Source organism: Lepisosteus platostomus, chromosome 5 (genome assembly GCF_059453375.1).
Source record: "Lepisosteus platostomus isolate fLepPlt1 chromosome 5, fLepPlt1.hap1, whole genome shotgun sequence".
NCBI classification, from domain to species: domain Eukaryota; kingdom Metazoa; phylum Chordata; class Actinopteri; order Semionotiformes; family Lepisosteidae; genus Lepisosteus; species Lepisosteus platostomus.
This window is the reverse complement of record NC_142615.1, coordinates 68,401,450-68,414,335: the sequence shown is the minus strand read 5'-3', so window position 1 is coordinate 68,414,335 and position 12,886 is coordinate 68,401,450. Positions and strand designations below refer to the sequence as shown.

Genomic DNA, 12,886 nt, shown 5'->3' with positions numbered 1-12,886 from the left:
AGGACTCATCCCTCTCAGCTATAAGACTTTGGGCTCAGAGCAGTGGGTGCAGCACCTTTGTGGAGTTGGACCACCTTGGTTAGTATTTGCCAGTTAGGCCTCAAGTGCCGGGTCAGTGAGATGGGTTTGTAAACCAGAGACCATCAACTCAATGCTGGAGGAGCTTGTCTTGATTAAACCTGAGGACGTTGGCTCCAGTGTGATTCGACAATCAGTCACGTCCACAGTAGAGGACTGCCGGAATGGAGAGGCTCACAAGAGCCAGCTCTGCTCCTCATTGACTTCCATTCCAGCTCATCTTTCAACCTAGTGACATGACACGACACTTAGGGCTGAAGATCACTGATTATTTCTGTTAACGATGTGACATGGCCTTCGGCGGCCATGAATAACTGAATTAAAGTAATGAAGCCTTTAACTGAGATTAATTAAGGGTCAGCAACGAAGCCCTGGGATTGAGGTTCAGTAATGGATTGGAACAGATTCCAGAGGCTGGAGAGAGGGATGAGTCCAGCATATCCCAGAAGCAACCTCATCTTCATTCACACTGTTACACAGAGGGCAAATTGTCACCAGACTCCGTGGTAGAGGGTAGAGTCTCCTGCTGTAGCTGAGCTGAAGCTGTACTCACTGTCAATACAGAAACTGTTAACATCGCCTGAGACTCACGGTCATCGATCTCGCAGTGAGGTAGCCGCAGTTCCCTCAGCGCCCCCTGGGGGCAGTGTATGTCAAACAGGGGTCCTGCAGGAAGCTGGCCAGTGGAGGACAGGAGCGCCATGTCCCAGTGTGTGGTCTGATACTCCAGTTCGCCCCCCGACGCCATCACAAACACCAGCCCAGTGACACGGCACCAGAACTGACCCGCGGACGGGCAGAGATACCTGCACAGGACAGCACACTGTCAACACACTGCACAGAGACAGAGGACACCACACTTTCAACACTCCACAGAGACAGGGGACACCACAGACATCAGGGCATTGACACTGGAGACAATATAAAGAAATTCTACGCTTGCAGTACAGTGACACAAAAAGAGAGAACTGAGGCAGGACTGTGTGACAAAGACACAGCACTGACACTGGAGACACAGAAATATAGAAGTTCCACACTTCCATACTGCAGTCTAAGAGAGACAACCTCTCCTTCCTGTCTAATGACAACAATTATTGTCAGGTAACTGGCCATTGTGTTTTGTTAACAATAAGACTTGGTGAGAAAAATGAATATTCAATAACTTGGCATGTTTATCCTTATTATTATTATTATCATTATTGCTTACACTTATATAGCGCTTTTCTGGACACTCCACTCAAAGTGCTTTACAGGTAATGGGGTCTCCCCTCCACCACCACCAATGTGCAGCCCCACCTGGATGATGCGACGGCAGCCATAGTGCGCCAGAACGCTCACCACAGTGTGCCGTACAGACAGAGGGTCAGTGATGTAGGAGAGAGAGAGAGCTGTGTGTCAGTCTGCCATACAGAGGGTCAGTGATGTAGGAGAGAGAGCTGTGTGTCAGTGTGTCGTACAGACAGAGGGTCAGTGATGTAGGAGAGAGAGCTGTGTGTCAGTGTGCCGTACAGACAGAGGGTCAGTGATGTAGGAGAGAGAGCTCTGTGTCAGTGTGCCGTACAGACAGAGGGTCAGTGATGTAGGAGAGAGAGAGCTGTGTGTCAGTGTGCCATACAGAGGGTCAGTGATGTAGGAGAGAGAGCTGTGTGTCAGTGTGTCGTACAGACAGAGGGTCAGTGATGTAGGAGAGAGAGCTGTGTGTCAGTGTGTCGTACAGAAAGAGGGTCAGTGATGTAGGAGAGAGAGTTGTGTGTCAGTGTGCCGTACAGACAGAGGGTCAGTGATGTAGGAGAGAGAGCTGTGTGTCAGTGTGTCGTACAGAGAGGATCAGTGATGTAGGAGAGAGAGCTGTGTGTCAGTGTGCTGTACAGAGAGAGTACTGTACTTCCTTTTCTCTATCTTCTGCAGAAGTTTTCTGTCCATCATGTAAGGAAAGACACTCATTTCTGACACCATGTCCTCTGTCTTCTCCAGCAGCTCTGTGACCTGAGTGCGGTCGTCCCTGTTCTTGTTGTTGAGAACATGATACCTGTTCCCACACTTCTCCACCAGACACTGGAGCTCCTTCCCTCCTCTCTCAATGTGCTGCTCAATGGTTGTGTCTGTCAGTCTGTCCCCCCTGGTGAACAGCACTATTGGGTCTCTCCAGACTCTCTCACTGAGAAGCTCCAGATGTTCCTTCTCTATTCTCCTCTGTTTCTCTCTCAGTGTGATGAGAGGGATCACCAGGACGAGAGCGTGGGGTCCTGGGGGACACAGAGACACGCTGTACACAGTCTCTTGTTTGACCTGCTCTGAGGTGGACTTTATATTATCCCACTCCCAGCCTGGAGTGTCGACCACAGTGACCTGCCTCCCAGCTACTTCACCCTGTCTCTTCTCACACTCCTCAGTTACCCCCTCAGTGTCAAACTCCTCTGAGCCCAGGATGGTGTTTCCTACTGCACTCTTCCCAGCACCAGTCCTGCCCAGCAGCACCAGTCTTAGCTCAGAGGGACGGGGCTGGAGTCTGGGTTCGACTACACTCAGTGCAACAGGAGGAGAGACAGGAGCATCAGGGAGGTGACACATGAGAGGAGACCAACCTCTCCACAGGTAAAAGGAGTACAATTTGCTCAAGTCATTTCTTGACAAACTTAACTTAAAAGTCATTATAATAATAATAATAATAATAATAATAATAATAATAATAATAATAATAATTGCTTACACTTCTATAGTGCTCTTCTGGACACTCCACTCAGAGCTCTTTACAGGTCATGGGGATCCCACTACCGCCACCAGTGTGCAGCCCCACCTGGATGATGCTCCAGTCCTCTCCCCACACACCAGCTCTCAGTGGGGAGGAGAGCAGAGTGATGAAGCCAGTTCAGAGAGGGGGGTTATTAGGAGGCCATGATGGAAAAAGACCAGGGGGGTAATTTCGCCAGGACACTGGGGTAACACCCCTAACAATACCCTGGGATTGTTAACGACCACAGAGAGTCAGGACCGCGGTTTGATGTCTCATCCGCAGGACGCGCCTGTTTACAGTCCAGTGTCCCCGTCACTATACTGGGGCACCAGGACCCACACAGACCGCAGGGTGAGAGCGCCCCCTGCTGGCCCCACTCACACCTCTCCCAGCAGCAGCCTCAGTGTTTTCCCAGCAGTCTCCCCTCCAGGTACTGGCCAGGCTCACACCTGCTGGGCTCCAGTGGGGCTGCCAGCTGGGAGTTGCAGGGTGATAGGGCTGCTGGCCATTATGAAAGAAACTTACAGAATGAACATCTGGGAATTATTCTTGGGCATCATGCCCAGAGTCGGCACAAGTACATACTCCACCCTGACTCTGAACATCGACATTCCCCAGCGCTGCAAACTCAGCCCTCTCCTCTGCTCCCTGTTTACCCACGACTGCGTCTCCAGGAACAAGACAAACTCCATCATCACGTTTGCGGACGATACAACGATCATCAGCTTGATCACGAACGGTGATGAGTCCGCCTACAGGGAGGAGGTAGAAACGCTGACAGCATGGTGTCAGGACAGCAGCCTCTCTCAACACCAGCAGAACTAAGGAGCTGATGGTGGACCACAGGAACAGACCAGGCACCCATTCACATCAGTGGGTCCGCAGTGGTCCAGATTGTCAAATTCCTAGGTGTCAACATCACAGGCGATCTGACCTGGACCCACCACACCAACCCCGTAGACGAGACAGCGCCTGTTCTCTCTCCCCAGACTGAAGAAGTTCAGCCTGCCTTCACACTTCCTGACCAGCTTCTACAGCTGCACCACTGAGAGCATCCTAACCGGCTGCACCACTGCCTGGTGTGGTAACTGCTCCGCCCACGAGCTCAGGGTCCTCCAGAGGGTGGTGACACTGGCTCAGAACACTACCGGCTGCGCTACTGAACACAGAGGATATCTACTGTGTTAGATGCCTCAAGAAGGCCAGGTCCATCCTCAGGGACCCCAGTCACCCTAAACACAACTTGCTCTCTCTACTACCATCTGGAAAACGGTACTGAAGTATCAGACCAAGACCACCAGGTGTCAGAACAGCTTCTTCCCCCAGGCAGTGAGACTGCTGAACAGCCAACCACAGCAAACACCTGCAGTTACCTCCTTGAACTAACAGGGGGCACTGGCACTCTCAGGACACCTACGAAGAGCACTAAATACCTCCTTTCCTGTACCCTACTACTGTCAGGACACCTAAATACCTCCTGCCCTGAACCCTACTACTGTCAGAACACCTCAATACCGCCTATCCTTGAGTTAGTTCACCACAATTTGTGAATTGCAATTGTGTAATCTGTTGTATCCCAATGTTAACCCCTATAAATTCCTGTCCTCCAACTCTTCTATCCCTCTTAACGAGCCTTTAACGAGCTCGCAGATTTCAATGCTGACAACACCGCTGTGTGCTGTACTGTTCGTGCATCGATCAATAAACCTTGATTGATTGAGTGTTGGTCCCACAGTCTTGAGGAACAGATTACAGAGACTGAGCTGCTGTGTGATGGATTAAATCTAATCTCCCTGAGAGAAAACAGTTCAATTACAGCACAGAGGATTTAAACAGACACAGATCTGTGTGCCACTGTGTTAGTAACGCAGTACAGAGCGGAGCACAGTATGATTTTAATTCCTAACAGGACACAAGATGGTTGAATCTCTCAGTTTGGTGACCAGTAAGATCAGTGACTCAGTAATACAGCATCAATCACACTCACTGAGGAGAGGGTTGTCTTTACTGTTCCTCCTCTTGACAGGCAGTCTGGGCTCCTCTGTCTCTTTCTCCAGCTCCTCTTCCTCCAGTGTCTTTCTCATCTTCTCCTTCAGCTCCTCTTCTCTCCTGCTCCACTCCTCCTCCAACCTCTGTCTGAGCTCCTCTTCTCTCTCTCTCTCCCTTCTTTCATACTTCTGTCTCAGCTCCTCTGTCTCTCTCTGTCTCTCCTCCTCCCTCTGTCTCAGCTCCTCTATCTCTCGTTCAGTATTTATTTCTTTGATGTCAGTGGTGAAGTACAGCCCATAGTTTCCTGCCACCATGTCCTCTATCTTCTCCAGCAGCTGTGTGACCTGAGTGCGGTCACCCCTGTTGTTGTTGTTGAGAACATGATACCTGTTCCCACACTCCTCCACCAGACACTGGAGGTCCTTCCCTCTTCTCTCAATGGTTGTGTCTCTCACTCTGTCCTCCCAGGTGAACAGTACTATTGTGTGTCTCCACACTCTCTCACTGAGGAGCTCCAGATGTTCCTTCACTGATCTCCAGTCTCTGTATGGGTTCAGATTAATCACCAGGAGGAGAGCGTGGGGTCCTGGGGGACACAGAGACACACTGCGCACAACCTCCTGTCTGACATGCTGTGGATCAGTTCTTATCCATGGAGAAGAGGAACTCCACACTTTCCACCCTGGATTGTTGACCACAGTGATCTGCCTCCCACCTACTTCACCCTGTCTCTTCTCACACTCCTCAGTTACTCCCTCAGTATCAAACTCATCTCTGCGCAGGATGGTGTTTCCTGCTGAGCTCTTCCCAGACCTTTTCTCTTCCAGCAGCACGATCCTGATTTCTGAGAGATGCTGTGGTGCCTCATGGGAATCAGCCTGTCCCTTCCCTGTCAGAGAGAAAGATCACAGATTATTCCTCTTCAGAAACTCAGCACTGAGATGAGCTGCAGTGAGTGATCAGTCTCAGCAGAGCTCACAGTGTGACCCAGTGGTGACCTGTTGTTCTACAGGGTAGATACCCCACAGGGACTCTGTTTCCAACACAGCTGTGAGTCTTTTCCTGCAGAGCCCTGCTGTAGAACTGGGTATCCAGGACATCACACAAAGTTAACATTTATTACTTATCTCATTAAAAAATGAAAATATATGAATCATTTCAGAGCTACTCAGACTTCTATCAAAAGCTTTAATATATGATAACATGACCCCATTTAATATCTGTATTAGACTGACTGTACTGAGGTGTGACCCCTATCAGAAAGAGAACATGAACTCACTTTTGGGAAGCAGTTGGGGTCCCACTGCCTTCTGCAGTAGCTCTTCCATCCTCTGTCTCTTCCTTATTCCCAAAGTCCTGAACTTCTCTTCCATCTCCTGTAAATCCTTCTCCTCAATCTCATAACAACAGTGACTCTTTCCTGCCACCATGTCCTCTATCTTCTCCAGCAGCTCTGTGACCTGAGTGCTGCCCCTGTTCTTGTTGTTGAGAACATGATACCTGTTCCCACACTTCTCCACCAGACACTGGAGCTTCTTCCCTCCTCTCTCAATGTGCTGCTCAATGGTTGTGTGTCTCAGTGTGTCCCCCCAGGTGAACAGCACTATTGTGTGTCTCCAGACTCTCTCACTGAGAAGCTCCAGATGTTCCTTCACTGATCTCCAGTTTGTGATTGAGTCCAGATTAAACACCAGGAGGAGAGCGTGGGGTCCTGGGGGACACAGAGACACAATCTTCACAATCTCCTGTCTGATCTGCTGTGGATCATTCCTCATCAGCCACTCATCCCAGCCTGGAGTGTCGACCACAGTGATCTTCCTCCCAGCTACTTCACCCTGTCTCTTCTCACACTCCTCAGTTACTCCCTCAGTGTCAAACTCCTCTCTGCCCAGGAGGGTGTTTCCTGCTGAGCTCTTCCCAGCACCAGTCCTGCCCAGCAGCACCAGTCTCAGCTCAGAGGGGCGGGGCTGGAGTCTGGGTCCGACTTCACTCACTGCAACAGGAGGAGAGACAGGAGCATCAGGGAGGTGACACATGAGAGGAGACCAACCTCTCCACAGATAAGAAGGGTTCAGTTTGCTCAAAAGTCAAAATTTAAAAGTCATTATGAAGGAAACTTACAGAATGAACATCTGGGAATTAACCTTGAGTATCAACTAACTACATAGTTTTACCTGATGTTCATGATTTTTCCTTGTATCAGATCTATTTTTTCAAAGTGACTCAAGTGTCATCTGAAAAGTCTGTGTTTATGGTTCTGCAGCAGGACAATGATCCAAAACACACCAGCAAGTCCACCTCTGATTGGCTTAAGAAAAACAAATGAAGACTTTGGAGTGGCCTAGTCAAAGTCCTGACCTGAATCCGATTGAGATGTTGTGGCATGACCTTAAAAAGCGGTTAAGGCTCGAAAACCCTCCAATGTGGCTGAATTACAACAATTCTGCAAAGATGAGTGGGCCAAAATTCCTCCACAGCGCTGTAAAAGACTCATTGCCAGTTATCGCAAACGCTTGATTGCAGTTGTTGCTGCTAAGGGTGGCCCAACCAGTTATTAGGTTTAGGAGTCAATCACTTTCTCACACAGGGCCATGTAGGTTTGGATTTTTTTTTCCCTTAATAATAAAAACCTTCATTTAAAAACTGCATTTTGTGTTTACTTGTGTTATCTTTGTCTAATATTTCAATTTGTTTGATGATCTGAAACATTTCAGTGTGACAAACATGCAAAAAATTAAGAAATCAGGAAGGGGGCAAACACTTTTTCACACCACTGTACATAAACAGCTCTTGTCTGGAGTTCTAATGATCTGCTGATGGGCTCTTTCACCCACTCCTGTCCTGCTGGACTTCAGAGCTGCCTTTGACACTAACAGATCAACTGAGGAGGCCATTTTTTGAGAGACGCTGTGGTGCCTCATGGGCATCAGCCTGTCCCTCCGCTGTCAGAGAGAAAGATCACAGATTATTGAGATTATATTTCTGTGTATTCTGTGGTATACAAAAATGTTCTGTTAATCAGACTGTATTCTTACAACATTCTTATTCTGTATTCTTACAATTTATATAAAATATATATATTTTTATATTAACTGTTCTCTCAATAGTACATGTTTATTTTTCATCAGGATTTTTTTTCTTAGAATAATTTAACCTCACTGAAAGGTTAGATTTCTCTCATCTGATAAACAACACAGACATTTTTTCCATCACCTTCCTTGCTCATCTTTACCAAGGGCGCCAATACTTCTGGAGGGCCCTGTAGAGTCCCACTAACACTCTGAGTGTCCAATGGCAGTTCAGACATATATGGGACTCCTGTGTTCAGAATGAACCTTTATACCACCTTATTTTAAAAACACATGTAAAAAACTGTAAAATCATTCAGTCCATCCTGATTCTTCAGTAGTGAGTCTAAAATGTCACATTTCATAAAGAAATGTTTGGGACTCAGCCACCTGGCTGGGAAATCTCTGTGTTGTATAGTTTCAAACTGCTTAGAAACTATCTACTGTGATCCACACTGAAGAGAACTAGCATGATGTTAGTTTAAAAACAGTGAAACTGATAAGCTGGAGGAACTGAGTCTCTATAGTCTGAAGGGAGTGTCCCACACTGACAGGGTGAAGATGGGGAACCATAAATATATACAAAATATTCAACATCCTTAGTGACAGTCAGTCATCATTAAAGACCAGTTAGGTATTGACACCTCAGAGTTCCTCAGAATTAACACTGAGGCTCAAAGCAACACTAAGACTTAAAATCAGGAGTGGGAGGCTCTACTGTACACAGAGAGAGGTGGGAGAGGGGAACAGGCTGATACCCTGGCTTCTCTCCAGACACAGCTGGATGAGCTTCTCCAGTCAGGACATGGGGCTCTACTGTACACAGAGAGGGGTTGAGGGAGGGGACAAGCTGCCCAGTCAAGACAGGAGAAACAGCTGCACGAGAACCTGGAATCACTACTAATTATGGGCCAAATAAATTCCTCTGTTGTTCATCTGTACTGATTCCTCTCTGGTATTATCAGCTGTACAATAAACACGGCCTCTGAGCAACAAACAGGAAATGTTCATATCTGAGCGTGTCTGAGCATCATGAATACTAACAGTGTGAATCCAATACCATCAGCACATGGTCAGGTTTTACATCAATCATTTTACCTTAAATAAACACCTTACTAAAATATTTAGTACAGTCCAAACAGCTTGAGTTTACACTACCGATCTCTGATCCCCAACAAGAGAAAGTGAAAGTAAAACAGTTCCTGTCTCTCTCCTTGTTCAGACCCCGTGTGTCTGACAGACAGAACACACTCTCAGCAGACAGGAAGACACTTCTCCAGCTGCTGCTGTGCTCTGTGACAGAGAAGAGACCCTCAGTGACTCCCTTACCGACACTCTGACAGGTAGAACAAGAGAAAACTCACCAGGGCTGAGCACTGAGCTCCTAAACTCTGCCATCTCTCTCTCCGTCTCTTCCTGGTGATCTGAAGGGCAGGACTTTGTCCTCTCAGTGGCTCTTGATAAAAGATTTACTGGGTTCAGTTAATGATTAACTCATCAGGGCAGAATGAAGTCTTGGACGCCACCTGATATGAACGTTTCTGGTATATCTAATCAGTTAAGAATTTAAAAATACTTTTAAAATTATTTTTCATAAGCAAACTCTCGTTTGGGGTTCTGGAAAGTTGATCTAAAAGGATCTCCAAAGCACTTTACAGTCAGGGACCCCACTTCATCCCACCTGCAAACAACTGAGAAGAGGGAATTTGGGGAGTACAGACCGAACCCCGACTAAGCAGCACCCCTGACCAGCAGTCTGGACACTGGGGTCACACCCCTACTCTCACACACAGTGTCCTGATCTGTAATGACCAGCAGTCGGGACACTGGGGTCCACACCCCTACTCTCACACACAGCGTCCTGATCTGTACTGACCAGCAATCGGGACACTGGGGTCCACACCCCTACTCTCACACACAGTGTCCTGATCTGTACTGACCAGCAGACAGGACAGGAGGGACGAGCGGGTCCTCTTTCCCACACGGGGGATTAGTGGGGTTTGTTAGGACACAGGACAGAGAGAGAGAAAAGGACACCAGTGGGAGGGAGGTGTGAGGAACAGTTCTTTCCGGACCCTACGCGACACAATCCGGGGTTGAGTGAGGAAACACTGCGGAGAAAGGCAGGCAGGCAGCAGGGGATGAATGAAGACCTGTCCATGAAGGGCTGGCGGCCGAGGCACACGACCCAGAACAGAGTCCAACGCGTAATCCCGGAAAAGCAAAAGGTCCAAAGCCAGGCTGACGGTTAAAAACGGGAACCGGGTCGGAACCGGCGGGGGGAACAGAGAGTGAAGCTTTAAAACCATGACGCATCCAGGTCTCGGGCTCGCATGATACGGGGCTCAACGCGGACTGAGGAGCCGTCTGGCTTTTAAGGTGGGCTGGGAGGAGGCTGGAACAGCGGGCAGGTGCACAGATTCAGGTCCGACGTGAAAGAGCCGGAGCGCCCTTAAGGGGGAGGGACTACAGTCGTGACAGGAGTCCTGAGACTGATGAAGCTCTCGGTTCTGGTCTTGATCCGGGTTGGATCAACTGGTTTACAACGTGGGACTTCTGTACTGATGATAATAATACTACTACTAATAATAATAATACATTAAATATAATACACTTGAATGATCTCGCGACATCGGCGGACAGGCGCGCGCCTGCTGTTCGAATCTTAACGGTCGCCCGGAGCTCCGCGCGAGCGCGCCATTGAAATACCACAAATAAAATAAAATAATAAAACTCAGACTGAACTCCCAGCCGTGAGTCTGGATCGTCCTCCTCTCCTGAGGGGAAGAGCGGCCTGGCCTGCTGTCGACAGGAGTGTGGACACGGAGAGACTCGCAGTGAGAGACAGGCTCTCAGAGAGACTCCAGCTGCCCCGGACCGGCGGACACGGCGGAGAGAGAGACGGCCGAGTACATTATTATTATTATTATTATTAGACCAGCAGGGGAGGGTAGAGACGGCCTCTCCGGTCAGTCTGGTTTCCATGACGACGGGCCGGATTCACTCCGCTTCAGTACAAACCCGCCGCAGGTTCGACAGGTCCGGTTCGTGTGGGTCTGCGGGTCCAGCTGAGGACGGGTCGTGTTTGTGTGCGTTTTCTAATAATAATAAATACACTTTATTTTATATAGCGCCTTTAAAGGGGGCTTCTCAAAGCGCTTTACTGAGTGACAAGAACAATAAATGACAAATATATATATATACACAAGATAAAACCAGTAACAGGTTTCAGGTGTGAAGAAGACTCCACGGCCGAAACGTTTTCTTTCTTTCAGCAGGAATAAACCTGTTACTTGTTCCTTTATCAAATCGAAACTGTATTAAATACGAGTGAACTGTTTTCTCAGATCACTTCCAGTCTGTAGTTTCTTTGTAAATATGTATTAATACCTCATATTGTAGTTCGGTCCCAGAGCAGTTGTATGAGCCTGTGTTTTCACCCGGGGCTGTTTTAAAGAAGTTCATGCAGGCAGGTAGTCCGCTCTGTGTGTAACCCTGTCTGAACGCCTCCCCACAGCAGGCGATAGCTACTAGTAACGAACTACAATTCCCACAACCCCCCTGGGCGACTTCCTGCGGGCGTCTGTACCTTAAGTCCCACAGTCTGACTGCTTTACAGACTGCTGGGGTTAACAGATTGCGGATTATCTCTTGGATAGCAGATTATCTCGTAATGACGAGATCTCAACCATCCTTCCAGTGTATGAGCACCCTGTTACACTGCGCCCTGACAGTACATTCGAGCTACACAAGCGTGTGCTGGGTTTCGTGCTGCAGTTTATTCACAATGAGACGTGACAGGTTGGACCTCGTGGGAACACAGTTTCAACCAGCAGGACACTCACTCCTGTCCTGAAACAGGAACGAGTTCGCCCCAGAACCAACCCCACCGCTGAGGACTGAAGGTCAGGCAGTGACGCTGTCGGTGTTGAGTGACAGCCGTGCCGGGTGACATTCCGAGATGATCCGCTGTTCTGGACAGCTCGACGCCCTTGGTCCTCTACCGAGAAGGAGGCAGCCTGGGGACGCTGCTGTCGAACAGACAAGCTCCAGTCTGGCCTGGAGAAACGCTCACTCACCAGGCGGACTGTCAGGCGCCCCTGAGTATTCACGACCCCTCCGGTGCTCCAGCTCAAACCGCCACCCTGCTGCCTTACGGCCTCGTGGGTAGAGGCTTCCCCTCCTCCGCTGCTCCCCTCGCTACACCGCCTGTGGGACCCCCACACCCCCCCTCACCTGCAGTCCCTCTGCCTGGCGAGCAGCTGCAGGGGCAGAAAAACCTCCCCCCCTCTGGAGTCACCCGCCCACCTCCTGCCTCCTGCACCCGAGCCGGTCTCAGGACCGAGCCGGAGGTCTTGTGACCCGGAGCTGTATGATGACGTCCGCACACCCTGACCCATCAGCAGTGAGGGAGTCAGGGCCAGATATAACGGCACGAGCTGGAGAAGAGGTCAGAGAGGGGAGAGTTTCAGCAGGAACGTGGAAAACCTGCTTCCCGGGACACCTCATCATCAGGAAACCAACAGATTGTTCACAGTTTCTTCACCCGCAAGAAAGCAATTTAACATCCCGGCCGGTGTCTCCAGATATGGATTAGTCAGGCGCTATACCACTTGATTCTGAAAAGGTTTGAGCTCCTGGCTGTGGCTCATCCTAATATAATCCAAAACATCTTGTACGACAGAAAAGTCATCAACATCCTTCAATTGACCGGTCAAGCTGGATGTCTTTGTCTTGTATAAAAAGGTGAGTACATGAAGAAGTACAGTCTGCAGAATCAGAGGCCAGTTGACTCAGGGAAATACTGTTCACTGATTGTGGAGGAGTTTCTCTGTTTGACTTTGTGCCAGAACTAAAGACATTTTCCTGGTTGAATTAAATTTTCTCCTTCAGTTGCTGTCCGATTTTATTGTGTAAATTGATCCACAGTTTTGGAAACAAAATCCCTCAGGACACACGACTCCTTCACTTTCCTCTTTACCATCTATCAAGCTCCGATTATAAACAGAGCACCTGC

The 12,886-nt window shown here is 48.9% G+C and overlaps 4 protein-coding genes across 11 annotated transcripts in view; 1 reads left to right on the top strand and 3 right to left on the bottom strand.

Annotated features, from left to right (window-relative positions):
• Positions 1–983, bottom strand: part of LOC148671894 (uncharacterized) — a 47,294-nt gene extending 46,311 nt beyond the window's left edge. For 2 of the 3 annotated variants that reach the window (XR_015937095.1, XM_088632802.1), the window contains exon 1: positions 670–983. Coding sequence is in view for 2 of the 3 variants with exons in the window: in XM_088632802.1 (XP_088488928.1) it covers positions 670–826 (157 nt within the window). In the remaining variant the exon portion in view is untranslated. The remainder of the gene's footprint in view (positions 1–669) is intronic. The other variant, XM_088632803.1, reaches the window with a different exon arrangement.
• LOC148671873 (uncharacterized) overlaps positions 1–12,886 on the top strand; it is a 641,462-nt gene that overhangs the window by 280,193 nt on the left and 348,383 nt on the right. The window lies entirely within an intron of this gene.
• The window catches only part of LOC148671881 (GTPase IMAP family member 8-like), a 423,522-nt gene that overhangs the window by 260,367 nt on the left and 150,269 nt on the right, over positions 1–12,886 (bottom strand).
• On the bottom strand, positions 1,435–3,023 carry LOC148671893 (GTPase IMAP family member 4-like). Its single transcript, XM_088632809.1, has one exon. It carries the CDS (start codon positions 2,728–2,730, stop codon positions 1,906–1,908), a length of 825 nt encoding a protein of 274 aa, XP_088488935.1. The 5' UTR covers positions 2,731–3,023; the 3' UTR covers positions 1,435–1,905.